Source organism: Aricia agestis, chromosome 18, assembly GCF_905147365.1.
Source record: "Aricia agestis chromosome 18, ilAriAges1.1, whole genome shotgun sequence".
Classification (NCBI taxonomy): Eukaryota; Metazoa; Arthropoda; class Insecta; order Lepidoptera; family Lycaenidae; genus Aricia; species Aricia agestis.
In genome coordinates, this window is record NC_056423.1 from 11,827,807 (window position 1) to 11,855,181 (window position 27,375).

The window sequence follows — 27,375 nt, forward strand, 5'->3', positions numbered from 1 at the left end:
CACGATCGAATGTCAAACAAAAAACTCACACTCGGCACACTGATGCTTGTTTTTTTTTATAAAAACTGTTGATCATAAAGGCACAGACGTAATAAAAAGTTTGGATACAGTAATACGAACAACAAAATGTCGGTTTGTAAATTTATGAATCAAATAAACTGTCGAAAGGCGAAACGACGAAAAATAATGTAGCGTAGGTTCCTTATACTAAGACCACCCCATAAAGCTGATCGCACACTTGTCAGCACCGTACGCGGCAGCACCGCACAGTACATGAAATGTGGCGCGTACGGTTCGGGCGAATGTGACAGGTTTCACATCATTTCAATCGAATTCTAAAATGCGGCGCGTTCGTGCTTAGGGTTCCCAGACGTCCGGATAAGCCGGACACAGTCAGGCTTTTTGCCTGCGCGTCCGGCCAAAATCAAAGGGAAGTCCGGCCTTTGTAGAGCCTCAAAATACAAATTTTAGACGGTTTTACACCTAATGAGCCGTAAATTGTATAGCTATTAAATGTTAAACTATTTTAATAAAACAGAAAATTTGTACGGTGTACACGAGCTGCCGAACGTATTCCTATATAGTTTAGATTCTAAGCACTCGATAGCAACTCTTTTTTGTCAACATTCGCACAAAAAAGCTGACTGCTTTGTCCGGCTTCGCTTTTCGATTTAGCGACCTGGCAACTCTATTCGTGCTGATAAATGACTGTGTGATCAGTGATCACCTTTATACGCCGCTTGCGTATCATGAAGTGATCTCAGTATTCATACTTTGTGTTGGTCTTTTATATTTAAAATACGTATAGCCTGTCAAGAAAGTGAAGAAATTAAAAAGTGACAACATCGTAGTGTCATCCCTTTTTTCTTAGATTGGTTTGAAAGGGACGACACGACGACGATGTTGCCACTTTTTAATTTTACTTTCTTGACAGACTGTAAAAGAGTTGTTAATTTTATGTCATAATTAATTATAATGGCCCAGTTTACAAAATAAAAGTTTGAGCTGCGCTAAAGCTAATCACGGCAAATGCAACTTAAAACATAACAACTATGAGGTAACAGAATTTAGTTTTAAATGGCAAAAAAGTAGTTATTGTCTACGAATTTAAATCTATTTAAGTCAATCAAGTTTCTTTTTTCCAGAGAATCGTCCGCTGTTTACAAACACAAATTAATGCTAAGTACTCACATACGTCGACCTCCAACTAGGTGGGACGACGATCTCCGCTTAGTTGCAGGCCCATGTTGGATGCGAGTAGCAGGAGATCGGTCATCTTGGCGTTCATTGAGAGAGGCCTATGTCCAGCAGTGGACGACTATAGGCTGATATGATGATGATGACTCACATACGATTTTGCTCGATAGTTTTACTCGAAATCGAGCAAAAACCACCGTGTGGACCGCGAAACTCACAGCTCGAAGGCTCGCATCGAGCCAGTTTGAAGGCTCGAATCGACTTGACAATTTTTTTGACACTAGTTTTTATTATTCGTAGCTAATTTCCTTCGAACGGGAGTAAAACTATCGAGCAATGCTGAATGTGTGGACGAAAGCCCGAGCCGTGGTTTTGACTCTACATGATTGCTTGATCGAGAAAAACCGTATGTGAGTACTTACACATTAAAGAATTATTGTCAAAAAAAAATGTAAGATGCATGCAACATAACCTACGACACTTTAAAAAAAATAACAACTTTATTTCGTTACAATATTAAAGGTAAATTTTTCAATACACAAGCCTTATTAAACTTAAAACTATATTATTTTATTTGACGAGTGGAGGTCATTTTTGTCAAAAATTAAATCGTAGTTATTAGACAAAAATGCATATTAAGATGGCAAAAGAAATTATTAAGATCTGACCATTTTTATAGCGTCAGTATTTTAACAAAATATCTAAAAAAACAAAATAATCAATGTCGAATGATAAACTTATGATTTTAATCATAAACTAAAAGATAGTAATAACGTGTTGGACGGGAATTAATCACCTTCCCGCATAAAGTTGCACACTTCTTATCTCTTCATAATAGTAAAAGAAAGGTGGAACATTTTCGATATAACTACAAAAATACGTATTTACAATAACAAAGTTCTGCTGATTTAACTATTAGGATGTTTACAGTATCGTTTGGTGTTGAAAAAAATAATAATCTGACATCTTTTTCATCATTAACTAATATTGACTGACATCTCGTTTTTCGAAATAATTTTAGGCATCAACATAATACTGTTGTTAATATTACCTGACTGTACCTTTAATACCTACACAAGTACCAGTCAGCAGGCCTACTACGAAACCGTTTTGAGACTCAAACAATCGGACGAGAATGCCGCGTCCTGCCAACGTTATTTCACGTTTGTTACAGTAGGACGCAACATTCTCGTACGATTGTTTTAGTCTCAAAATTGTTTCGTGGTACGGGCCCAGATATAACGGAGTCGTATCATTGTACAATTCTCACAACAAATTGTGCTGCTGAAATCTTCCAGTGCAACAATCAAATGCACCATCATATTAATATGATTATCATATGATGAAAGTTTGTAAAATAGAAGCCATCACTCGTATAGTATTTGCTGAAGTAGATTCTACGTGATAATTTATTTATTACAAAGTCAGTCAGTTTAGTATGTGACCGATGATTGAGGAAATGTCATGTCAGATGTACAACGTGAGAATACTATTCCATTTCCATGGCGTTATTCATGTACGCCTCTAGCTCCTTGTCGAGAGCGGATTTGGTGCTGGCCATGTACTGGTCGAGCTGAAGGTCAAGCTCCTCTTTAGTGGGTACAGGTTTCGTCTGTTGCTTAGTCACTGCTCCTGAAAATGAGGTGGAGACGACATTTTAATAAAGTTTTACGTGATTCTTTAAGTAACAAAATTAAAACACCCATTACTAGTAGAACGATCCACACAGTATAACGTTATTTGTAATTATATTGTTTTAACGTATCCTAGAAGTGGGTCACTTCCTGAACACCCTGTATATTCTGTCACTTCAAGTGACAAAATATAAAGGCTGTCCAGGAATTATTGGATAACCTTGAAACGTATTTTAGTATAACTAACAACCATTCAGAAATAATATGAAAAAAATCAGTTCCAAAGATATGATTTTATTAATAATGTCGACAGTTTTTGTTACCATTTACATTATTTTACACTACGACCACAAATAAATGATTTTTTTAATACTATATAGTAAGGGCCTTGTTGTTGGAAATGTAACTAGTGAACGCAATCTCTTTAGTATTTAATTATAAAAAAGTAAAATGTCAGCTGTCATTATCATTTTGTAGAATGTCAAAAAATGACAGCTCTCTCTCTTGGCTCAACCTTTGCGATGGTATGTACGACTGTGCTCTTGAAAAATATAATATCTAAATTAATCTCATCAAGTGTTTATTTTCCCAACCATTTTCCTCAACATGGTAGCAGAGCGTGGTTGAGGGAATAAGAAAACACACATATTTTTTCAAGAATTGAAAGTTGTTCCGAAAACACGCCGGCCGGCGAATACATGCAACATGGCGTCACTTCTAGCACAAAGCGTGGAGAAATTAAAAGGAGCAGAGAATTACTCCACATGGAAGTTCTCCATTCGCATGCTGCTGATTCACGAAGAACTTTGGGATTCCGTCGAATCTGATGATTGCATCGACAAGAAAAAAGGTGAGAAGGCGTTAGCACGAATTGCATTGTCTGTGACACCGGCAGTAATTCCGTACATACGCTCTGCCAAGAGCGCGCACGAGGCGTGGAATATCCTCATGAAAGCCTACGAAGGGCGAGGCCTAAGTAGAAGATTAGGTTTGCTACGGAACCTCTTCAGTACAAAATTGTGTGAAAATCCCTCGATGGAGTCATATCTTCACAAAATTAAGGAGATTTCTCACCAACTACAAGAAATCGAATCGCCATTAGATGACGAATTCATTGCAGTTATAATGTTAAGTGGACTCACAGAAGATTATGACCCACTCATTATGGCGTTGGAAAATTCTAGCTCCAAGCTAACAACTGAAACAATTTCTTCAAAGCTGCTACAAGAGGTACAAAGGCGTGAGGACAAACATGAGGGTGGTACAGCCCTGGCCACTTCGCAGAAGCAGGTACGCTGCTTCAAGTGTCAAGGCAAAGGACACTATTCTAGAAACTGTCCGGAGAGGATGTCTGTTCCTGCGAGCAACAACATCAACGGTGGCAGCCGGGCGCCTAGGTCGTCGCAGAAGAAGAATACGGCGAGGAACAAGGCGCTTGTTACTGCTCTCTCCGTGAATGTGAATAGTGATCAGTGGTACATAGACTCCGGAGCCACTAATCACATGTGTAATAGTGCGGCTGTGATGATAGGGTGTGATTCCAGAAAAATTGTAGATGTGAGTGTTGCAAATGGTGCAAAACTGTCTACTGCGGGGCTAGGTCACGTGAAAGTGAAACTTAAAGACTGTATAAGGACAATAAGTAATACTTATTATGTACCTAACTTAAGTACTAATTTGCACACTGGCGATTAGCGAGCGATTTGAAAGCGACGCGACTGCGCAGAGCACACGCCGCGATTGCGTGGCGTGGACGCAGCTTACCTTCGGCGTTCTGGACACTCAGCAGCAAAATTCATTTTAAATTTCTCACAAAGACGGAGTAATAAAACTAAAAGTAAGTACGCATGAATGATGGCCGTTTCTGAAGAGCGTGTTACTGAAGTGCTGGATCTTGGGGACGCTGATTTGAAAGAGTTGGCTTTATAGCTAGGCGATGAGCTTGGAATCTTGGGTGCCTTTAAGCTCGACGTGACCAATGAGGAGTGGTCCAGCATTGAATCTATCAGAAATGCTGTGGCTTTCAGGGCTTCGACCCGGTCCGGATACTGAAAGAGTTCATGGAAAAGGCGGCTAAGTCTGCTAAGTCTGCAACAAACGTTTAAAATCTACGAAAAGTGTGATGGTAGGACGGATCTTATTTTCTTCCTAACACTGTTCTTGACTAGAGGCAACAATGTTGCCAAAATACTTCTGAAAAGTGACCCCAATGTGGTTCCCAAAGATTGGGAGAAAAACACTAAAGATTTTGGACCTGATGTATCACTGTGGTTAAAACCCCATCCCAACGATCAAAGTAAAGCTAAATGTTCTTGGTGTAATTTAGGTATGACAGCAAATACTGCTACAATTAAACAAAATTGTACATCCAAGCGGCACCAAAACGTTATGAAGAGTCGAGACGTTAAATTGTTGAAAAGGGGTCATCTGGATCTGGAGTAACACAATTGAAAAAACAAATTAATGAAGCGGAGCTGAAGATGAGTGGCTTTTTTGCTACGCATAACTTATCATTTAGAATTATGGATCATCTTGTTCCAACGTTAAAATCTTGTTTTCCTGATTGACCAGTATGTCAAGGAGTGCAAATGAAACGAACTAAAAGCACTTAAATAGTAAAAAACGTGATAGGCGCTGCACATGAAGAAGAAATATGTGAAAAATTGAAGAAGGTAAAATTCTCTATTTTGACAGATGAATCTACTGATTTATCCTGCAAGACATCGTGCATCATGGTCTGATTTTACGACTCGGCAGCGGGCCGTATTGTAAGTAGGTTGTATGACTTGCACGATGTATTCCCAAAAGGAGATTGGGCTGCTGCAGAGGAAGGTGCCACTGGTGCGCGGCTTTACGAGCTGATGATGAAATCTTTAAACGCAAATGATATATCTTTAGAGAACTTATTGGGCTTTGGTTGTGATTCTGCAAGAAACAACGTTGATGACTAGAACTCCATTATTAGTCGTCTGCGACAAGAATGTGTTGAATGGGTTTAGACTAGGACGAGTCGGCGCATGAGTACCGAAATCTATTCCACCTCAATTTTTTTATGCGATCCTCTTCAAATTGCCCTCCTGATGATATAAATGCATGTTGCCAGGCCGCAACCCGGTGCCATATTGTTTAAACAAACATCGTTTAATTTTCTATGCTGATTTTAATTTAAAATGTAAAAAATTAAAAAAAAGATACTTGCAATAAGTGTGACCAATTATTCAATCAAATCTCTAATGCCAAAACTGAACAGGAACAAGAAGATGCTAAAACTGAGAAGCTTAAACATTTAGAAAGAGCAGAAATGTTAAGAAATCAGATGAATCAGGATTTTATAGACGCAAGAAACATGCCGGATGTTGAGTGTTTAACCTTTGACTTGGAAAAGACATTGCCACTACCGCGGATACCAACAAATGTTGCCTTTTATAAAAGGCAACTGTGGCTTTACAATAGTGGTATCCACTCTGCATCTGATGACGTAGGACACTGCTATGTTTGGGTCGAAGGTGAAGCGGGTAGAGGAGCGCAGGAGGTAGGATCATGCTTAGTGAAATATATTAAAACAAAAATACAGCCGTCTGTTAAGAATCTTATACTCTGGAGCGATTGCTGCGGAGGGCAAACTAGGAACATTAAAATAGTTCTCTTACAAAAAACTGTCTTAAGTTGTCACCCAACATTAGAAAGCATTACATTTCGCTTTCTTGAATCAGGGCGTACCTTTTTGCCTAGCGATACGGACTTTTCTAAAATTGAAACTGCTTTAAAACATCACCAGCGTATATACACAGCCGAAGAGTATATAGATATTTTTAAAAATGCTAAAAAAATGAAACCGTTGCAGGTACAAAGAATGGAGAAAGCAGATTTTTATGGAACTGAAAAGATTGAAAAAAATATAATAAACAGAAAAAAATTTAGTGACAAAAGTAAAGTAAGCTGGCTAAATGCCAAAGAAATAAAAATAGAAAAAAATAAATTATACTCAATATTTATGAGAACTTCGTTTGAGGAAGAGTTTAAGGAGTTGCTTATTGACAAAAAGAACAGAGAAATAAAGAAAGATGATTTAATTCTGTTGTGGCCTAACGGAAAACCGATCGCACCAGCTAAATTGGCTGATTTAGAATCAATGTACATGTTTATACCCGAGGACTGTGTCCAGTTTTATAAAAATTTAAAAAGTTCGGATGAGGTTATCGATGATTTTGATGGGTTTGGCGGGGAGCCTGACTTCGAGATAATTGATGAATAAATCATCAGCTTTTTTAACTAAGTTTTTTATATTTGTTGAAACCTTATTGTGTGCTCAAGTTATATTCTAAAATATGTCTGTTTCATTTATTTGCTAAAGCAACTTTCATTGCAAAAGTTGATGATTTAGATTTTTCATTTTAACCGATTTCTTGGTAGTCTTAAGTTTTTCACAATAAATCCTTTTTATTTCATAACAAGTCGTATTTATTTAAAATTAAAAAATGTGGAACGTTTTTACAAAATATACTGAGTGCTACTTCATACAAAAGATATTTTTTCAAAAACGTTCCAAAACGATTTTTCCAAAATACCTATATTTAAAAAAGCAATTTCGAAATAATACTATTATGATAGAACAGTATTATTGAAATACTTGAATAAAACCTACAGTATTGAATTATCCTAGTTCAAACAAAAAAATGCCGAGACAAAACACAAAAATGTATTTATCTTAGTTTCAACTAGTTGTGGATTGGAACATTTTTGTATTACTACGTCCAAATAGTTTGCCCGAAAATGTTACTCATGTCGCATCGTTTTCTGATACAGCTGGCGGTCAAAATCGTAACAAATTTGTTACACTAGCGGCTTTATATGCTGTTAATAACATAGCTCATTTAGAGATAGTTAATTTAAAATTTATGGAATCGGGACATTCATATTTAGAAGTGGATTCAATACACGCCACAACTGAAAGAGCGCGAAAACATAAAGACATATTTACTTTACGTGAATATGCATTGATAATTGGGTCTGCTAGAATTAAGCCGCCACCTTATGATGTTGTTGTTATGAAATATGGAGAATTCTATGACTTAAAAGGACTTTGTAAAAAATTGAATCCCAATACAACAAAGAATACTAACAATGAGGTAGTACAGTGGCTGAAAATTAAATGGCTGCGGGTACAAAAACAATCTCCTACTTCGATTTTTTATAAATATGACTTAACTGATCCAGATTCTAAAGAAATTGATATTTGCAAATATAGACAAAAGAAGACCAAAGATCAATGCAAAAATAAATTAAAAACGCCTCTTAAAGAAGCATATACGTCGCAGATTGCAATATCTCAAACCAAAAAAAAGATCTGTTGACACTTTTAAAAGACGGAGTTATTCCGTCAGATTACGCGTCATACTATCAAGATATTCCGTGCACAGCAGAGCAAATAAATAATATTGTAAGTGATATTGAAGAATCTTCGGATGATGACGAGGAGTTCAATATTGCAGAAACTTAAATTTTTGATAATTTGTTTTTTATTAATTAAATGATTACTAATGCCTATAATATTTTTTGATGACTAAGATTTCTTTTGTTTAGTCACATTTCTTTTTTTCTTGACCAAGGATTAGGGCTTATTTAAATTCAAATGTTTATTGATTTTTTTTTAATTGAAAGTTTCTTATAAGTACATAATTCCTCTTTATTCAAAGAGTAATTGTTTGTGACCGTCTAATTAAAGACTGAATGTTAATTGATTTTTTTTTTGAAAGTTTCTTATGATTACATAATTCCTCTTTATTCAAAAAGTTATTGTTTGTGACCGTCTAATTAAAGACTGATAAATATCATGTGTGATTATCATTTTAGTCTAATGAGTCTTATAGATATGGCCACTATGGCTTAGTCCTTTTGTTTTATTTTTTAAATTAACGAATTTATTGTCCTTGAGGAATATTTGATATTTTTTATAATAATTGTTTGTAATCTTTAACTAGCCTTTTTCCTTTGAAGTGTTTTTAAAAAACAATTTCACTATTATAACAACGTTTGCTTGTACAAGTGAAATTTTATAATAGTCCTTCAGGAAGAAAAGACTAATTTACAAGTTTTTTATTATCATTGATGAATGCCCTATAGTTAGGGCTTACTTTATATTCAGTAATATAAACTGTTTTTTTAACCTAAAATTAAACAACCAGTAATTTGTTATCATAATAACAAATTACTGGTTGTTGTTTCACCTCTTGTTTGTTGAAACACCGGCTCCCGGTATAAACACATGTTCGCCGCAACTGTTGACATACCGGGAGCCGGTATGGGTCAGTGAGTTCTGTTATTCGCTCTAAAGAACGTCATTGTATATCACCCTATCCTTTCTAACACGTTACAAATGCATAAAGATGAAACAGGCCGACTAGTGACGCCAAAACTCACGCAGCTTTAGTGAAAAAAATTTAAACATGAGTCATTCAAAACTCCGCCATTGCTTAAGTGACTACTTATTTGTTGTGTTGGTGATAACTTGTTTTTAACATAAAGTGATTCGCTGAATATTAACAGAAAAGATGGAAGGGTAAGTAATTATTGATTATATATACTAATAATTATATAATAGTTCTGTTAATTTTCACTAAAAATCGGTCTGTAATTATAAGCATGTTCAATGTCGAACGCGTGATGACGATTTTATTGTCGTCATATCTCAACCAGAATTGGATAAAAAGACAAGTTAATGTTAGATCTAAAACGTAAAACTAATTAGTTTTGATATATTTTATAGGTAGCATTATATTTCTTTCAAAAACATGAAAATTTGTAATGAAATATGGGAGTACGTAGTATCATACCGGGAGCCTGTTACGTCAACAGCATACGTATGGCAGCCATGTTTTTGTGTTTATGGGATGCTACCTAAGTATGGATATGCCTCAGGAATATTTTTGTATGCATTAAAATTTTAATTTATTTTTTATTTTCGCACTTTTTTCGTTATCGGTTTTTCTTTTGGTTTTTGTATTGAGCTAATTTTGTTTTAATTTAAGAAAATAACATGTTTGCACTGTTTTTTATTTTTTGCATTATTTGTTTCTATTTTCGCTGTTTGCACTAGCTTTTTTTTCTGCTTTTTTTATATGAGAAGACAACGACGATCTCGGGGACGACGTGGAAGTGTGGTCTACGCGCGGGGGTCGAGGTGGTGCACAGGGCAGGGGCCGTGTCCGCACGCGCGACGGTCGTGGTTCTGGTACTGCATGTCTTGGTGCTGGTACTGCTGGTCTTGGTGCTCATAGGCCTTCAGTTTCTGACACGTAATTGCGTCTTATTTTTACTAACAAAATGCTTATAAATATTTTTATTATTAATAATGCATAAAATATTTTAAAAAATTAATTTATATTTTAGTGTAACTAGTGGAGCGTTGCAGAGCTTTGACGAGATCCATGCTATGGAAAGGCCACACCATGAAAGCAGGAGGAAGCTGCCGCCAGTGAGGACAGTACCTGAAGGGTAAATTAATGTTAAATTATTATTCTATAGCAATTGTTTAATTATGCTGGTATATGGTAATAAAATTAACAATTTTTTGTAGATCCCAATCATTATGGTCGTCCTTACAAGAAATGGACGCCTCCCCCTCCACGAGTAAAGAGCTGCTCGGCTCCACCATCTCCGGCTCTGTAATTATACTGTTATTTTTTAAATTTTCAATGCAATTAGTTATCAACCGCAACAATTAACATCGAATACTTATATTTGCATATATGTTGAATGTTGTGGGAGCGGGCAGTCAACTCCCCGAATTACCGCTGTAAAGAGACCCGCGTAAGTTTTCATTTATTTCATTTGTTACTAAAGTTTTATTTTATGGGAAAAAAAATATTTACAATAACACTGCTCTTTTTGTTGTTACAGAAATAATGACTCTACTGGAAAAGGCGAGGAGGTTCCGGCTTCGAGGCGGTGCTTGTAAGTTCAAAAATGAGCAAAATTATATTTTTAGTTGTTGCGATACTGGTACTGATTTTCTTATTTTCTAAGGATTCCACCAGTCAGGGCTTCATCTTCATCATCGGCCGTCAGGGCTCGTCCTTTGAGGGATGAGGACATTGCCCAAATCCTGAATAATGATGGTAAGTAAATATTTAAAAATTATGGGCATCATCTGTTTACATAGGTAAAAGAGACTACAGTATATTATTATTATTTACACAGGCAGTGAAGAGGATGCTGACAGCGATGATGAAGATGAAGATTTAATTCAGCCAGTGCAGATGCCTAGGAGGACTGAAAGACTTTTTATGTCTGAGGAAGAGACTGAGGTGCCACCGATAAACGCAGCCATAGATTTTGAGTGGCCACCTCAACTTTCCTCCGGCCTGCAGCCCCAACCTAGCGCCCAGCCCGAGCCCGAACCCAGCGTCGACCTCGAAACCACCGCCGAACCATACAATAAATTTGATTTTAGGTGGAGAGAGTTTCCAGAATCTCAAATTCCTCCTGAATTGAGAAAGGAACCTTTCTCCGAGATTAATTGTGGTCCCACAGTTCCATTGACGAGCCCATATGAGGCATTTACATGTCATTTATCATTTATTGTGAAGTCACGCGTAGACTCATACTGGAATACAGCCCAGGATTTACTATCTTCTCCTGGGTTTTCGGCAACGATGAGCTTTGACCGTTACTTCCTGCTTTCTAAATGTCTCCACTGGTTTATATTATAATATCAGTGATTGGGACGTGATTTTCTATGTTTGTAAAGAAATGACGTAAAGAGCTTATAGAACTAAATATAACAAGTGTACAAAACGATTTATCGTCGTATTATGCATCATTTTAGTAAAATAATCAAGATAAAATTTGACACATGTGTAACGGGATTCCGAACGGAAAAAATCTAATGTGTGTGGTAGTTGTACGGAATTTTTCATGATACGGTTTCCGAATCAGGAAAACCGATGTATGTGGCCGCCCTTATATCATTGAAACCATTTTGCCAGTCAAATTCCGATACTCTGTGAAGTGGTCTTTTGGAAGATACAGTGTGGATTAGTATTGAAGAAATGTTTAAAGCCTTGTCGAACGCTAAGCAAATCATTACAAAAAGAACGATTACTTTTGGCAATTTTTATATAGCTTGGGTACATTGTATTTTGGCGAATGAAAATCTTAGTTTACCTTTTGCATCACAAATAGCTATAAATATGCGAATTAGATAAAACATCATTTTTGACAATGAATGAATTTAGTTGAGCATGAAATGTAGTATACATTTCATGCTCAGCTCAACTAAATTCATAGCGCCCAGCCCGAGCCCGAACCCAGCGTCGACCTCGAAGCCACCGCCGAACCATACAATAAATTTGATTTTAGCTGGAGAGTTTCCAGATGTAACATAGTAAATTTCTTGTAAAGATTAAACTGTTCTATTAGCGCCATCTATTGACATAATTTTGAATTAAAGTTTCCTTATTGATCGATTTTTAGGAAATTACTATATGTTTTTTAATATTAAAACAATTTAAATTATATATTTAAATATTTTAAATAACAATACATTCATATTTTAAAAAATCTTTTAATCAAATTTAATTTTTGAAATTCGCGCTCTTTACTAATTCCTAGTTTTGACTTTGACTTTTAAAAAAAAATTTTGGGTATAAAAGACGAGTCTGAAATATCATCGGCCTTTTTCTAGATTTCAAAAACTAGAATGTAGTTTCTGAACATCTACTTATTTCCCAATATTGGTGAGTTTAATTTGTGTGTCTATTTAGTTTTCTAATAGCTTCTTAATTGTGTTGAAAATTACAAGGTTTCTTTGATATATTTATGTCCTTCTGTTATTCTAAGATCCTTAGCTGACTATGTGTCCGGCAAACCTTTATTTTATAATTTAAGCCCTTTTGGCAAGATGTATTTCATTATAATCTCTTATTTCTTTTGTAATTTAACAAACTCTAGCATATAACATGTTCCAAATTATTAATTTGCCCTGTTTTACGTAAATTTGGGTATTCTTAATGTACCCACATTTTGAAATTTTTAATTGTTCTTTTTACTTTCTTTTATTGTAATGGACATGCAACCCGTGGCTTCTTTTAAAAATATTTGGACTACGTGGTTGTCTGTCCATTCCACGTGTCTGAAACTCCGGAATGGTTTTTTCAGGGAACCCACACTCGGGTTAAACCCAAACTCGGGTTGAAGATGTACCCCTTAGCTTAATAACCCGCTCAACCCCATGTGATCATGGAGCTATAGAAGATAACCCAGCCTTGGGTTGCGGATGGCCACCGCCCAGGGCTGCCCTACCACCTGAACACCCTGCGAACACCGGCTGATGTACACACTTGGGACATCCGAGCACCAGCAACCACCTCCGGACGACGCGAAGGGGCTGGAGCTCTTCACACTGGCTAGCTATCCTCCAGTCTCCAAGCTAAGTGCCTGAGTACACAGACGCCTGTAACTAACGTAGCACAAACCCACTAGAACTACCCCCCTGGTGATTAATTACTTAAATTTACCTTGATGAGTCTCTGCTCTCTTTTAAATTACTTTTATAATTAATAGTAGTTACCTAACATATTTTATAACAATAAATTTGTTACTGATTTTTTAACATTTCATTTATCTCTCTCTATTAGGAGCAAACCCTCCTCTAGTATGTCACACTCCTATTGATTTAATTTAAATATATAATTTTTTACTATTTTTTTTTATATGTGACACAGAATCTCAAATTCCTCCTGAATTGAGAAAGGAACCTTTCTCCGAGATTAATTGTGGTCCCACAGTTCCATTGACGAGCCCATATGAGGCATTTACATGTCATTTATCATTTATTGTGAAGTCACGCGTAGACTCATACTGGAATACAGCCCAGGATTTACTATCTTCTCCTGGGTTTTCGGCAACGATGAGCTTTGACCGTTACTTCCTGCTTTCTAAATGTCTCCACTGGTTTATATTATAACATCAGTGATTGGGACGTGATTTGCTATGTTTGCAAAAAAATGACGTAAAAAGCTTATAGAACTTAATGAAACAAGTGTACAAAACGATTTATCGTCGTATTAAGCATCATTTTAGTAAAATAATCAAGATAAAATTTGACACATGTGTAAAGGGATTCCGAACGAAAAAAATCTAATGTGTGTGGTAATTGTACGGAATTTTCCATGATACGGTTTCCGAATCAGGAAAACTGATGTATGTGGCCGCCCTTATATCATTGAAACCATTTTGCCAGTCATATTCCGATACTCTGTGAAGTGGTCTCTTGGAAGATACAGTGTGGATTAATATTGAAGAAATGTTTAAAGCCTTGTCGAACGCTAAGCAAATCATTACAAAAAGAACATATTACTTTTGGCGATTTTTATATTGCTTGGGCACGTTGTATTTTGGCGAATGAAAATCTTAGTTTACCTTTTGCATCACAAATAGCTATAAATATGCGAATTAGATAAAACATCCTTTTAGACAATGAATGAATTTAGTTGAGCATGAAATGTATACTAAATATATTTTTCTGATTTAAACCAATATCACCAACTCGCCTAAAACGTTTTGGTCATACGTTAAGTCAAAAATTCAAACCAATTCCTACCCATCTTCGTTCAAATTTAATAACTCTGTTTCAAATAGCGGTGAGGATAACTGTAATATTATGTTCTGCGACTACTTCAACTCTAACTTTCTCTCTGGTAGCACTGACGACATTGATTCCCCTCTCCGAAGATTATTTACAATATTTGCCTCTACCGATTACTATTATAGTGGACATACCCTCTGTCAATGTTAGAGAGTCTGAGGTAAATAGATTGCAAAAAAATATTAATATGAATAAATCAGCTGGTCCAGATAACATACCACCATTATTTATTCGTAAATGTGCAGATAGCATCAGATGGCAACCTCGATCATTATTTTTCAAGATATTCGACAAAGAAGAACTACAGAACAAACTTTAGCAGATACATCGCTATCTATACTTCTCAAACAATTTTTAATTGAGCCAATCGTACCTAGTACCTACTTCAACAAACTTTTTCGAGTATTGGGATAAAAAGAATATTACTGATCCACAATTATATTTATTATCCAAAATTATTCTTTCTACACCGCCTACACAAGTTACTGTAGAAAGATTATTCTCGTCACTCAAATTTGTTCTTAATAATTTAAGACTTTCCTTATCAGATGCAATTATTGAAGACATTTTGGTAGTCCGAAACAATACTCTATAGTCATTTAGAGTATTGCAATCGTATCAACAGTAATGCTTACAATCATAAGTAGGGCTTCACGCGAGAGCGAGATTTTTCTCGTCTCGTTTCGTTCTCGTCCCACTTTTACGAGACGAGACCTTTTGAAAAATATTATGGGCAAGACCACATACAGGGCAACCCGAGAGTTTCGTTTTGGGTCTCGTATTTTTTTTAATGAAGTATATTCGACATTCACAAATATAAAACTGATTCTTAAATTCAATAATTAACGGACAGCTTTTATTGTCTCTAAATCCTAATGTTTTGACCCCTTTATTTGTACATCTGGAGATTTTTTTGTTCTTTTCTTGTACTTCTTGTAGTCCAGATAAGAACAATTATTGTAAACATCTGTGGAACTATACAATATACCCTTTTTAAGGACAGGGTCAAATCGTAAGATAATCACTCGATTGATATGGAAGCGAAAGCCGAAGTATCAAAATCTAACGAGCAACAGCCGTCCCAAAGTTGTCCCCGAACTGTGTAATCGTTTATTTTTTCAAATAACTCTTTTTCAAACAAATTGCCAAAATTACTCTACGTAGGTCTCAACGACTGTTAAACAAAAGAATGTGCCAATCTGAGGAACCTGGAGTTAGAAGAAACTCACCAGAGACTTTTTGCACCCCTATTTCCAACACCTTTCCAGAGGTTTTTGTAGAAGAGCCACAACAGGAACCAGACAATTATATAACAATGGCAACGTACACTTTGAAACAACGGTCGTTGAATCAACATTCAAAGGATCTGAGTTCTACAATATGAGGAAGAATGATATCTTCTTAACAAACATTGAAATTGTAGAGGGAATCCTTTGTCAAGGGAAGAAAATACGGAATCAGCACAAGGGTATGCAGCCAGGGCAATAGGCCAGTTGACAATAGGGTCTGCTCTGTCAAACACTTGCCCTTTAATGATAAAGAACAGGGTGCTTAAATAAAAGATTATGAGTACACCCTGAATCGTTTGACCTGGATTTGGCCTGGATTTTCATCTAAGTGTGCTATGGCTATCTCATTGGGTCTGAGTCTTGAAAGAGATAGGGTTGTTTATTATAGTGCGGCGCCAGGAGCTGAACACTTCACTGGAAATTTTGGATTTCAGCCATTATTGTGTGCCATCAAGCAACTAGAGGCAGGTAAAGTCACGAAGGAAAATATAGTACGTATGCTATATAGCTCAGGGGGGTGACAGCTTTAGTTCCCCCTAAATAGTTTAGGCGCGAGTGTCGGTACGGAAGTATTTTTTATCTGTGGGCATAATCCGTCAATGTCATTTTCTCCTTGTGAGTATTATTCGATCGGTGGTCGTTTTTTCAAATGTCAATATCATTGAAGGCACCGCCATTGTTTGTTTGTTTGGTTACCTATTTCGAGTTGAGTGCCGGTTAATCTTGTGTTCTCTTCCTTTCGGGTTGAGTTGAGATATCTACTTGTGAAGCTATCCTCCTCTGTCGTCCGTGCAATATTCAACGTGTAATCACGTGTGTCGCGTACCATGGCGTTACAACTAAAGTGTGGTGTTGGTGGTTGTGATTCAACGAATCACAATGAAAAACTATTTTGCATGCCCGTGCAAGACAGTCTTCGCAATTTGTGGATGTCGTTTTTATATGTAATTGATTGTACTGTTGGTTCTTGGTGGAAATTCATGTTGAATACTAATAAAACACTATTTTTCGTGCACTTTTTCCACTATATTCAGAAATAATTATAAATTTTAACAAATTACACGACCGGTTTCGAAATAATGAAAGACACCTGAAGATGATTTATTTCGAAACCGGTCGTGTAATTTGTTAAAAGGAGAAAGCCCATTTCAGGCCCATAGTGGACAGCTATCTTAAGATGATTTACTTTGTCCAGAAATGTACCATAAAGAGACATGATTTTTGATAACATTTAAATAAGCGCCACTATAATCAGTAATATTTCAATAAAAAAGGGAATTTTATTAGTATCTAAGCATCTAAGCACATAAATAAAACATAGTTGAGGTGAAATGTTGCCCGAAGATAAAATATTTTTACTATGATCAATCGATCCGGTTATCGATTTATAAACGAATAAAATGAACTCAGGTTAAATACAAATAATGGGCCGCTGTTGGTAATTCTATGTGGAATTAACCAAAAGCAAATATTTATCTTAAAACCAATATGTCCGTTTGTTACTTTATACAATAAAGATAAAAAAGTCATATCGATTGTTTTTTTACGTAACCGATTTATCGATTTCATTTTTTTGTGACAAGCGGCAACACTGATGACTGAAATGTGAATGACATTTTTCAAACGAATGAAACTTTTGAATGTTCGCTTGTTGCTTACTGCTCAATGTGGATGCGTTTTGTTTTGTTTTCGATTTCTTTCACCGCGACCTGGCTTTCTTTCCTGAACTTGTTCCGGCTTTTCACGTACGACTTTGGCATTATTTTACTGGTTTCGTTCTCTCCTTCTACGATAACTTGGCTCTGGATTAAAGGATTACGCTATTTGATTTTGCACACCAAAATGTCTGAAGAACATTGTGTAAATTGTGGTAATAATGTTACCGAGAACCGTATTTTAGAGCCCGAAGAAATAAGCGTAATACAGCAGTGGGTTGCACCGCAGCAGGTAAGAATATAATAAAATGATTCTATTATTTCTTACATCATGGTTTAATTGTTGAATATTTATTATTAAAATTGTTTTTAGGTGTCAGGAGATAATGTTGTTTGCCACAATTGCTGGGTAGCAATAACTGAAAGTCTTGCACTACAACAAGGGCTAGATGACTCTGTGCGTCTGAATCGCTGTATAAATTGTGATCGATCGATAAGAAGAATCAGAAATCACGAATTACAAACTAATTCGGATAGAGAAAGCCTCATTAGAAATGTAATAATAGAATGGATTTCTCCACGAGAGGTAATATTTAATTTGGTTTAATATATAAAATACTATAAAAGTATAACATTATATATTGTTTGTTTACTGGTTTTACAATAATTAATTGTTATTATTTTCTGCTTTTAAGATTTTGTCATCAAGCCGCATCTATCATCCATGCTGGCAGAGAGCAGACAGGGCCTCGGCAGCATCAACATCTGCTACTACAAGTAATTCAGAAATAATTCTACCAAATTACACGCGAGCTTCCAATACACAAAGATGCTGTATTTTCCCTGACTGCCTAGAAACGGAAAGAATACACATTCCTCTGTCAATTCGGGTGAGGCTGTTGTGCGATTTATCGTTTTATGTTCCACAAAACTGTCGCATCTGTAACTTTCATTTGAGAAGCCGTTTATGGGATAATTTAATTGTTGAAGATGGAAACCATAGTTTTACTGCAGCATTTATTGAAGATTTGGTATCATTGTTAAAAAATCAGATTGGTCATAATATTGATTTTCAAAATATTGAAGACAGTGATGATCACTTAGTTTATTATTGGCTCGGAATGTCCAAACATCAATTTAGACAAATATTGGATGAGGTTCCTCGACTAAATAATGCACACAGAGGTGCCACTGCACTTGCTGCATACTTAACAAAACTGAGGACTGGTGATTCAGACCAAAGACTCTCTACGCTGTTTAAGATTCCTAGAAGTACTTTAGAGAGATTAATGTCAATTGCTAGAGAATTTCTGACTCAAGATTTTGTACCACAAAATCTGGGTATAGAGCATATGACCCGACAAAACATTGCTGAAAGGAATTTAATAATTCCTAATGGATTATTTGGAAGCACAAACCAAATTAAACCTATAGTAATCATGGATGGAACCTATGTATTTATTCAAAAAAGTTCAAATTATAAATACCAAAAACAGACATACTCAATGCATAAGCTAAGTAATCTAGTGAAACCATTTCTTATAACATGCACGGATGGATATATTTTAGATGTCTTAGGGCCCTATCCAGCAACTATGTCAGATGCTGATATACTTAAAAATGAATTTATTTCTGAAAATACACCATTGAGGAGATATTTTCAACCCGGTGATGTATTCATATTAGATCGAGGATTTAGAGATTCTTTACCACTACTGAGAGAATGTGGGTATTCAATTCAAGTTCCATCCTCAAGAGAAGAAGGTGAATCACAACTATCTACCCTTGAAGCTAATCATTCTAGAAAAGTGACTATTTGTCGCTGGGTTGTTGAGGTCATCAATGGTGTATTTAAACAGGCATTTAAATTGTTCCGGCAAGAGTTTTTTAATCGAGCATCATCTCACATGATGCAAGACTTTGCAATTGGTGCAGCATTAATAAATAGGTTCCATCCTAGAATATTAGACAGACCTGATGCAAGTCAAATATTATCAGTAATAAATGAAAAAATGTTAATTCATAACACCTTAGCGGATCATGTAAATGAACTTAATTTAAATCGCTGGAGGGCTCGATTTGTGAATATTAATGTTGGCTCTGATAATTTGACTAACTTTCCACGCTTAACAATGGATGATTTAATATTAATAGCTTGTGGTACTTACCAAATAAAACAAGCGAGATCTTACTATGGGGAACATATCAGAGCCAATGGTATGTATACTATTGAGATATATAGAGAACAAAACAGAAGACTACCAAGCCTATTAATTAATGAAAACTGCTGGCTATTACGTGCAAAAATACAAAGCAGACATGTAAATCGAAAGGTATATTTTATATATATTAAAATAAATAACAATTTTGTTGGCAGAGATGCAATTGAATTATATTATTGCAATTGCATAGTAGGGAAACGTACGGTAGGCTGCTGCTCACATGTTATGACTGTTCTTTGGTATATAGGTTGGGCTAGATTTCAGTCAAATATATGCCCTCCAGCACTATTTTTAGATGATTTGTTGATAGAATATGACATTGAAGAAAATATAGATACTTAATATCATACAAATGTGTTTTATTTTATTTTGTCTTATTATATTTAGCTTTCTTTCAGCTAGCAAATTATGCAGGTATATTATAAGATAATAAATACATAGTACAAATGCCAATCTATAATGGTAAAAGATAATGTTTGAAAAAAATTCTTCCAACTGAAACGGGCATCAAAACTTTTTTGTCAAACTTAATAATATATATTTGAATTACATCTATTGTTATATTCAATAATTTATTATTATAAATTATTGAGAAACTCGGAAAAGGACTTGAATTATATCTTTCTTTCATGCGCATTTTCATAATATATAAAATAGCCAAAAAGTTAAAAAAATGTGTATTTCTACAAAAATGGCGCCATTTTAACTTTTTTTCTCAGATATATAATACTATTAAGTTTTTAGAACACTCAATATTTAGACGATTTTTTGATGTCCACATTGGGCCTGAGACACTATGGAGAGTGGGCTTTCTCCTTTATAATTATTTCTGAATATAGTGGAAAAAGTGCACGAAAAATAGTGTTTTATTAGTAAGTATGTCGTTTTTAGTCCCGACTAATCCGGCTTTGTTTTGACTTCTGAAGAGCCAGTTGTTGAACTGCCGTGTTAGTGCCAAACATTTTGACCGTACACAATTTGATGAAGCTGGTTCTAGGATCCGGTATTCGTATCCTTGCCTGTTTACCGCATCGGAGATAACTCATAGTGTGCCACATAATAAAGAAGTTAAGTTTCCCTCTCACTTTAATTAAAATAGACAGTATTCAGTACATGTGTGTGTATCTATTGAAAAGCCATATCAAATTAAGTTGCCTAATGTGTGGCTTATGTATCCATACTTCCATATGTAGGATGTAATAAATCCATACTTTCATACTGTAAATTACTATATCTTGTATATGTTATAGGCAAACTCCGAAGCTCCGGCGCTCCTAGGTTGGACTGGTCAATCCTCAGGTCAGACTGAATGACTTAGTCAAAGCCCAAACAAATGTAAATTTTCGGCCTTTGACTAAACAATTTTCGTCAAACCTGGGAGGGACTAATTTGGTCAGGCAAACGTCAAAACACAATTTTATTAAATCGGGGTTTGACGAGTCAAACTCCGATATAGGTATGAAGTGTCTTATCTTCGTATATTTGGAAGCATTTTATCATTTAAGCAGCTTTCAAGTCTTAACCGCTTAACTCTGCCAGTTCTGACACCTGATTGGTCAGCTTACGTGATTTTCACTTTTATATTTGAGATGCTTTGAGAGAATGCCGTGTGGCCCGCCTTTTGTACGATGTGCAATAAAGTATAAAATAAATAAATAAATGCTTTGAAATATACGGAGGTTAGTTTGTAAGATTAGGTAAGTATAAAAAAATAACATTTTTAAAATTTTGATGTTTATTGTTTTAATAATTTCTTAAGTAATTAAAATGGAAAATTAATCATTTTTCTGGCATGGTGAGGCATTAACTTTAATGTTAATTGTTTTAATAATTTCTTAGGTAGTTAAAGTGGCAAATTAATCATTTTTCTGACATGGTGAGGCATTAATGCTAATGTTAATTGTTTTAATAAACTTCTTTATCCACGTTTTTAGTAACAACAACACCGTTTGATTCACTCATCTTCAATTTTACACAATTACACGCCCGCGTGCGTGCGTACACAATTGAGAGTGCGCTCAATGAACGAACATGAAATGACAAAACAATCGGTCCGAACACCGCGAGAGACATTATGAACCTTTAAACATGTTCAGATCAACGTTTGACCGAGTTTTGCAGTCGCTTCTAGGATTGACTAGGCCAAAACCGAAACAGAATAATATACTTTCGACGTTTGACTGAAAAGTTAGGAGCTCCTGGGTTTGACTAAAAATACTTCAGGCGAAGGGCGAAATTGAAATGTATTTCGGGGATCACCTAACGGCTTTGGCCAAACCTAGGATAAACCAGTCCTTCCGCGAAGAGACTGTGTATCGGACTTTGACTATAACATATATAAAATTCTCTTGTCACAATGTTGTTACCTTAGTAATAAGGTTAGTTGGGGTAAGGGGGCCGAAGGGGAAAGGGAAACAGTAGTTTGTAAATCAAAAACTATATACCGTAGCCCTATTATTTCTTGGTCGATAAAGCAGTAATTTTGTAGTTTCAAAGCAAAAACATAGATGGCGCTATATCTACTTAGTACGAAAGAGTGACAGAAACAAAAAAATCAGTTGACCACTACAATATCACGAGCTCGCCGCGAATTTTTTGAGTGCTGGTTTATTGTGTTAAAAGTGCTGCAATAAGCCTGTCATTTTCAGTGAGTATTGTTAAATACCCTTAATTTGCATACAAATGTCTATGAACTATGCTATAAATATCAAAATTTAGTATGATTAGAAACACAACCTACAAATTCAAATTCGGGAAAGGGCAACTACCATGGCCAGGGAAAGGGGAACATATGTTTCCCTTTCCCGATGTCAGAGGTCTTGAACATTTTAATAGTTGCTAATTTTAAGAATACGCACTAGAATTCAGGGTGCCTGTACAAGTGGCGATCACATTTACACCCGGTTTCTGAAAGGCTGATCAACGCTAAAATTAACTAATCGCCTGTTAAATCTCTTGTCAAGTACCAATTGGGCTGCTTGAGGCATGGTTAGTTAGTTTAATTTGATCAGCGTGTCAGTTGACACAGCTGTTTTTAACTCGAGAATGATATTATATCAACCGCTATTTTGGGTTTCCGAAACGCTTGTCAAGCCGTGATCATAGATTAAAGGTTTGTCAAAAGCTGAAAATGTTTTAATTAGTAACTTGTAATGCCAAAGTAAAGTTCCTAGTAGATAGTACTAGTAGATATAGAGATACTAGTAGATAGATTTCAAGTGATTTTACTTTAAGTAGGTAATTTAAATAACATGTTTTTCAATATAACGGAATCTTACTGCAACAAAAATTACTATTGAGACTGATTCATATGAGCTGTATGTTTAGTATGAATAAATATTTAAAAATTTGCATTTCGTTTTTAGTTGACTACCCCTGTTTCGACTCGTATGTTTCCCTTACCCCGAATTCCGATTTTAATCAAAATTTCCTATTTTAGTTCGTATTTCAATAAGTATTGAGTTCAAATTTGATAAACGAAATATTAAAAAATGATATCGTGTAGGTGTATAATCTATACTACTATTTATACATAAGATATTCAGACTGTTCCCCTTACCCCAAAAACAGGGAAAGGGGAACAAAAAAAGTAGCCTAACGATTTAGCATTTTCTGGTTAAAAGCATAGCTTAAAAAGTCGTTCAATCATGGAAAGCTGACATACATAGGTATGTTTTGCGTTAATCAAAATTATTAAAAGACATACGTATTAGTAGCTAGAACTCAAAATAACATTTGAAAAATAAAGTATGTTTCCCTTACCCCAATTAACCTTAAGTTATATTGTATGTTCTACTATATAAATTATTTCTATTTTGTTGGGTCAGCTATGCGAAGGTGTGTCTGTATGTTACCTCTTCATGGTCAAACCACTGAACCGATTTTGCTGATATATGGTATGGAGATACTTGAGTTCCGGGAAAGGACATAGGAATCATTCGTTATTATTTACAAAATATTTACATGTAGAAAGACATTTTACTTGAAGTTGTTTTTTTATTTTATTTCAGATAAACACCTTGATGCACCATGAAAAATACTGCAAAGGCAAATGAATTTTTGGACGACATTTTTGACAGCGTGAACGAGTCATCAGGAGGGACAAAAGGCAAGTTGAGGTGTGCCGTATATCGCAACTCAGTTCACCGAAAATCCTGGCTCACCTCAATACAAGTCTTACGAAATATCCAATTCATAGACGCGAAAAGCAAACATGCTATACGATCGGGGGCGCCCAGAAATGTGCGAGTGGCATCTTTAGACAGCTGGATTGTGACATTGGAGAGTTTCTTGGGTTTATCCGAACTATTGTTTAAAGAATATGGGGTAGATTATTTATACCCCATACACAAAAATTAGTATCCCCTTTAAAAAATTTTTTGGGCATATAAGGGCTATAAATTATAGAAATGTGAACCCTGACATGAATACATTTGGATATGCATTCAAATCCTTAACTATGTCAAATATATTAAGTCCACACTCAAAATTTGCAAATTGTGAAGAAGATAATGAATCTTATATCTTTAAACGAGCAATTCTTGTATGTATATATAGGTATATATAATTGGAATCTCGGAATCGGCTCCAACGATTTTCATGAAATTTAGTACATAGGGGGTTTCGGGGGCGATAAATCGATCTAGCTAGGAATCATGGAGTCCAATGTCATTTTTAAAACTCTCCATACGCTTGGTATTACTAAAATGTTTGTGTTCCGGGCCATTAATAAGTACAATGAGACCTCCTCTGCTTGTGGCAGAAAAAGATCTGGCCGTCCACGCAGTGTTCGTACGAAAAAGGTGGTTAAAGCAGTAAGGGAAAGAATTTGAAAAAAATCGGTTCGAAAGTAAAAGATTTTTATCTCACGAGATAACGACCTAAAACCATGTCATGTATTTTAAATGATGACTAAGGACTTTCAGCCTACAAGAGACGTACTGGTTATTTCCTAACTGATAATTTAAAAAAGAAAGGGTGGTAAAATTTAAACAACTACTGAAGCAGTACGCAAAGGGAGGTCACAAAAAATATTTGTTTACAAATGAGATTTTTTTACAATTAAGCAATATTTTAACAAACAAAATGGTTTTATTTATGCTTGAAGTTCTAAAGTTCAACATCAAGTTCAATAATCAAGAATGGTCCATCCAACAAGACTCGGCGCCGGGTCATAAAGCTCGGTCGGTTTGGTCTTGGTTTGAAACGAACGTTTCGGACCTCATCAGAGCTGAAGACTGGTCGTCGTTTAGTCCCGATCTTAATCCACCGGATTATGATTTATGGTCGGTTTTAGAAAGTATGGCTTGCTGGAAATGCCTCGATAATTTGGAGTCACTAAAACAATCCATACGACTGGCAGTGAAGAATTTTCCCATGGAAAGAGTCCGTGTTTCTAATGATAACTGGCCACAATGTTTAAAGGATGTTTTTGTAGCCAATGAAGGCCAATTTAAATAAGCTTTTAATATTTTAAATTGTTTTATATTTATGTATTAAATTAATACACTGTAAAAGTAATAAAATTTATTTACAATAGAAAAAAAAATGTTTTTCTTTGTGTCAGTATTTATGGCAAGACTAGGTATATTACAATGCTGAGTAATATAATTAATGTAACTAGATCATAATAACTATGCATAACACCAAACCCACCTCGTCGCGAACGCGCTGCAGCACCGCCCGCGCACCAGCCAGCACAACGTCAACTGATAGTAGACAATGTGTTGCTTCCCGTCGCTGAAGTTGCAGATGAGGATCTAGCTGGCCAGAGAGTCGCAGAGGATGATAGCGACGACGACAATGTAGCGGAGGAAGTACGTCCTACCATTAATTCACTTGGGTGGCGAAGACCGGCGGCACAGCTAAACCCAAGTTAAATGCATAATCTAGCGGCAATGATTGAAGAAAGAGATATTGATGTCACGCGCACAGGATTCGCCTACGAACTCTTTGAGTTCGTGTTGGGCAAGATTAACACAGTGACAAGGTACAAGCGCTGTAGTATACCAAACAATAGAACTGGTCGAATACTCAACTATTTGGTTTGGTTTGACAACAATTTGTGGATCAGAGAAATTCTCTGAAGAGTTGTTCACCAGTTTTACGAAAACTTTTAAACAGTGAATATCTACAATTTTTGGATTTCAGCACAGTAAAATGTCGACAAGTGTGACTATAAGTGATAACTACCCAAATAAGAGGCGAAGATCAAATGAAAGTGAAGATGAAATAAGTGAAACTGAAACTCTTGATCAACCGCCTAAACAAAATTCAAAATTTGAAATTTTTTTCACACCTGATTTTAGACAATTAAAGATGAGAAAAAAGCCCAAAAATAGATGAAACTTTGAAAAAGCACAAATTCAGATCAATACTTTTTCGATGATACTAAAATTTATAAAAATGCATTTTATCATATAACTATACTATTCATAAAATATTTCTTATTTTCTTAATTATATAGAAATAGATCGAGAACGAGAATGAGACGAGGCCGAGACTTGAACGAGACTCAATTTTTTGAGGATTAACGGGACCGAGACGAGATTTTTGTTACTCTCGCTTACTCTCGTCTCGTGTGAAGCCCTAATCATAAGTGCTGATGAGAGAATACTAATACAGAAAGAAAGCACCCTATCAAATATGAGGACTATTGAATTAATAAACTCTAGATCAGTAAAGGATCTTAATCCATTAATCTCAAATATCCAATAACATTTTTTTATGAAATAAAGGGGCAAACGGGTCATCTGATGGAAAGCAACTTCCGTCGCCCATTGACACTCGCAGCAGCAGGAGAGCTGCAAGTGCGTTGCCGGCCTTTTAAGAGGGAATAGGGTAATAGGGATTTAGGAAGGATTCCATAAATATAGATGAAACTTACCTCCTGATTTTTTTTCTATAGGGGATAACTATCCTCATTAATACATCGAAATGTGTTTTCGGCGCTAGTGAGGTTACATTTCTAGTTTTGTAAATTTCTGTAGCCGGTACCATAACCTCACACATCCCCGCCAGAAAGCCCCCCAGCAGCCCGGCACGAGCACTAGAACTCCTATGACCTATATACATTTTTCTATATCACAGCCTCATCATGCAGTTTCATGATAGAGATGAAATAATCATAAGTGAGAAATTCAAATGGACAATTCACCCCGCGAAGGCAATCTCTTATCTACTTGAGACAGGGGAGGACATATGCCTATCGAAGTCATTTAGGACAACACGCGAGCTGAATCCGCGCGCGCAGAAAATGCGAACATTTGAACAGCAATCTTTACAGGTTAAAAGAAGTCTCCTTCAATATACTAAGTTACCGATGTCAACTTTCGTACCATTTATGGTATGCAGCTCAGTTACAATAACAGCATCACATTAGGTGTCCCGATTGTCTACAGTCGAATCAATATCTACACTCACGCCCAAGGAAAGTCCGAAAGTAACCAGTTAATAAACGTTTCCTGGATAAAAATATACTTCTTTCATGTTAAGAAAAAAATTAAGTATACTAAATGAGTACAAAATACAAAATTACTGCCCCATAATATGATAGCAAAAAATTGAAAGGAAGTTTTTTCATATTTTAAAGAAATATTTTAAAATACCCAACGCATAAAACACGACCAGCCAGTGACTCGTTAGGTCCACATATTGTAATTGCGCGTTCTGCTAAAATTTAAGCTGTTCATCAAATTCAGCTTGAGTAAGAATTCGTTAAAAAGTACAGGC

The 27,375-nt window shown here is 35.7% G+C and overlaps 1 protein-coding gene and 1 long non-coding RNA gene across 2 annotated transcripts in view; both read right to left on the reverse strand.

The window, feature by feature from the left end:
- Positions 1–1,077: 1,077 nt before the first annotated feature.
- On the reverse strand, positions 1,078–1,382 carry LOC121735831. The gene is made up of 2 exons (XR_006036922.1): positions 1,345–1,382; positions 1,078–1,186 (listed from the first exon to the last, which is right to left on the reverse strand). It is a non-coding gene; the product is annotated as an uncharacterized LOC121735831 (long non-coding RNA).
- Positions 1,383–2,404: 1,022 nt separating this feature from the next.
- LOC121735823 (chromatin target of PRMT1 protein-like) overlaps positions 2,405–27,375 on the reverse strand; it is a 100,849-nt gene continuing 75,878 nt past the window's right edge. The window contains exon 5 of the mRNA XM_042126786.1: positions 2,405–2,829. Within this exon, the coding sequence (XP_041982720.1) occupies positions 2,687–2,829 (143 nt within the window). The 3' untranslated portion in view covers positions 2,405–2,686. The remainder of the gene's footprint in view (positions 2,830–27,375) is intronic.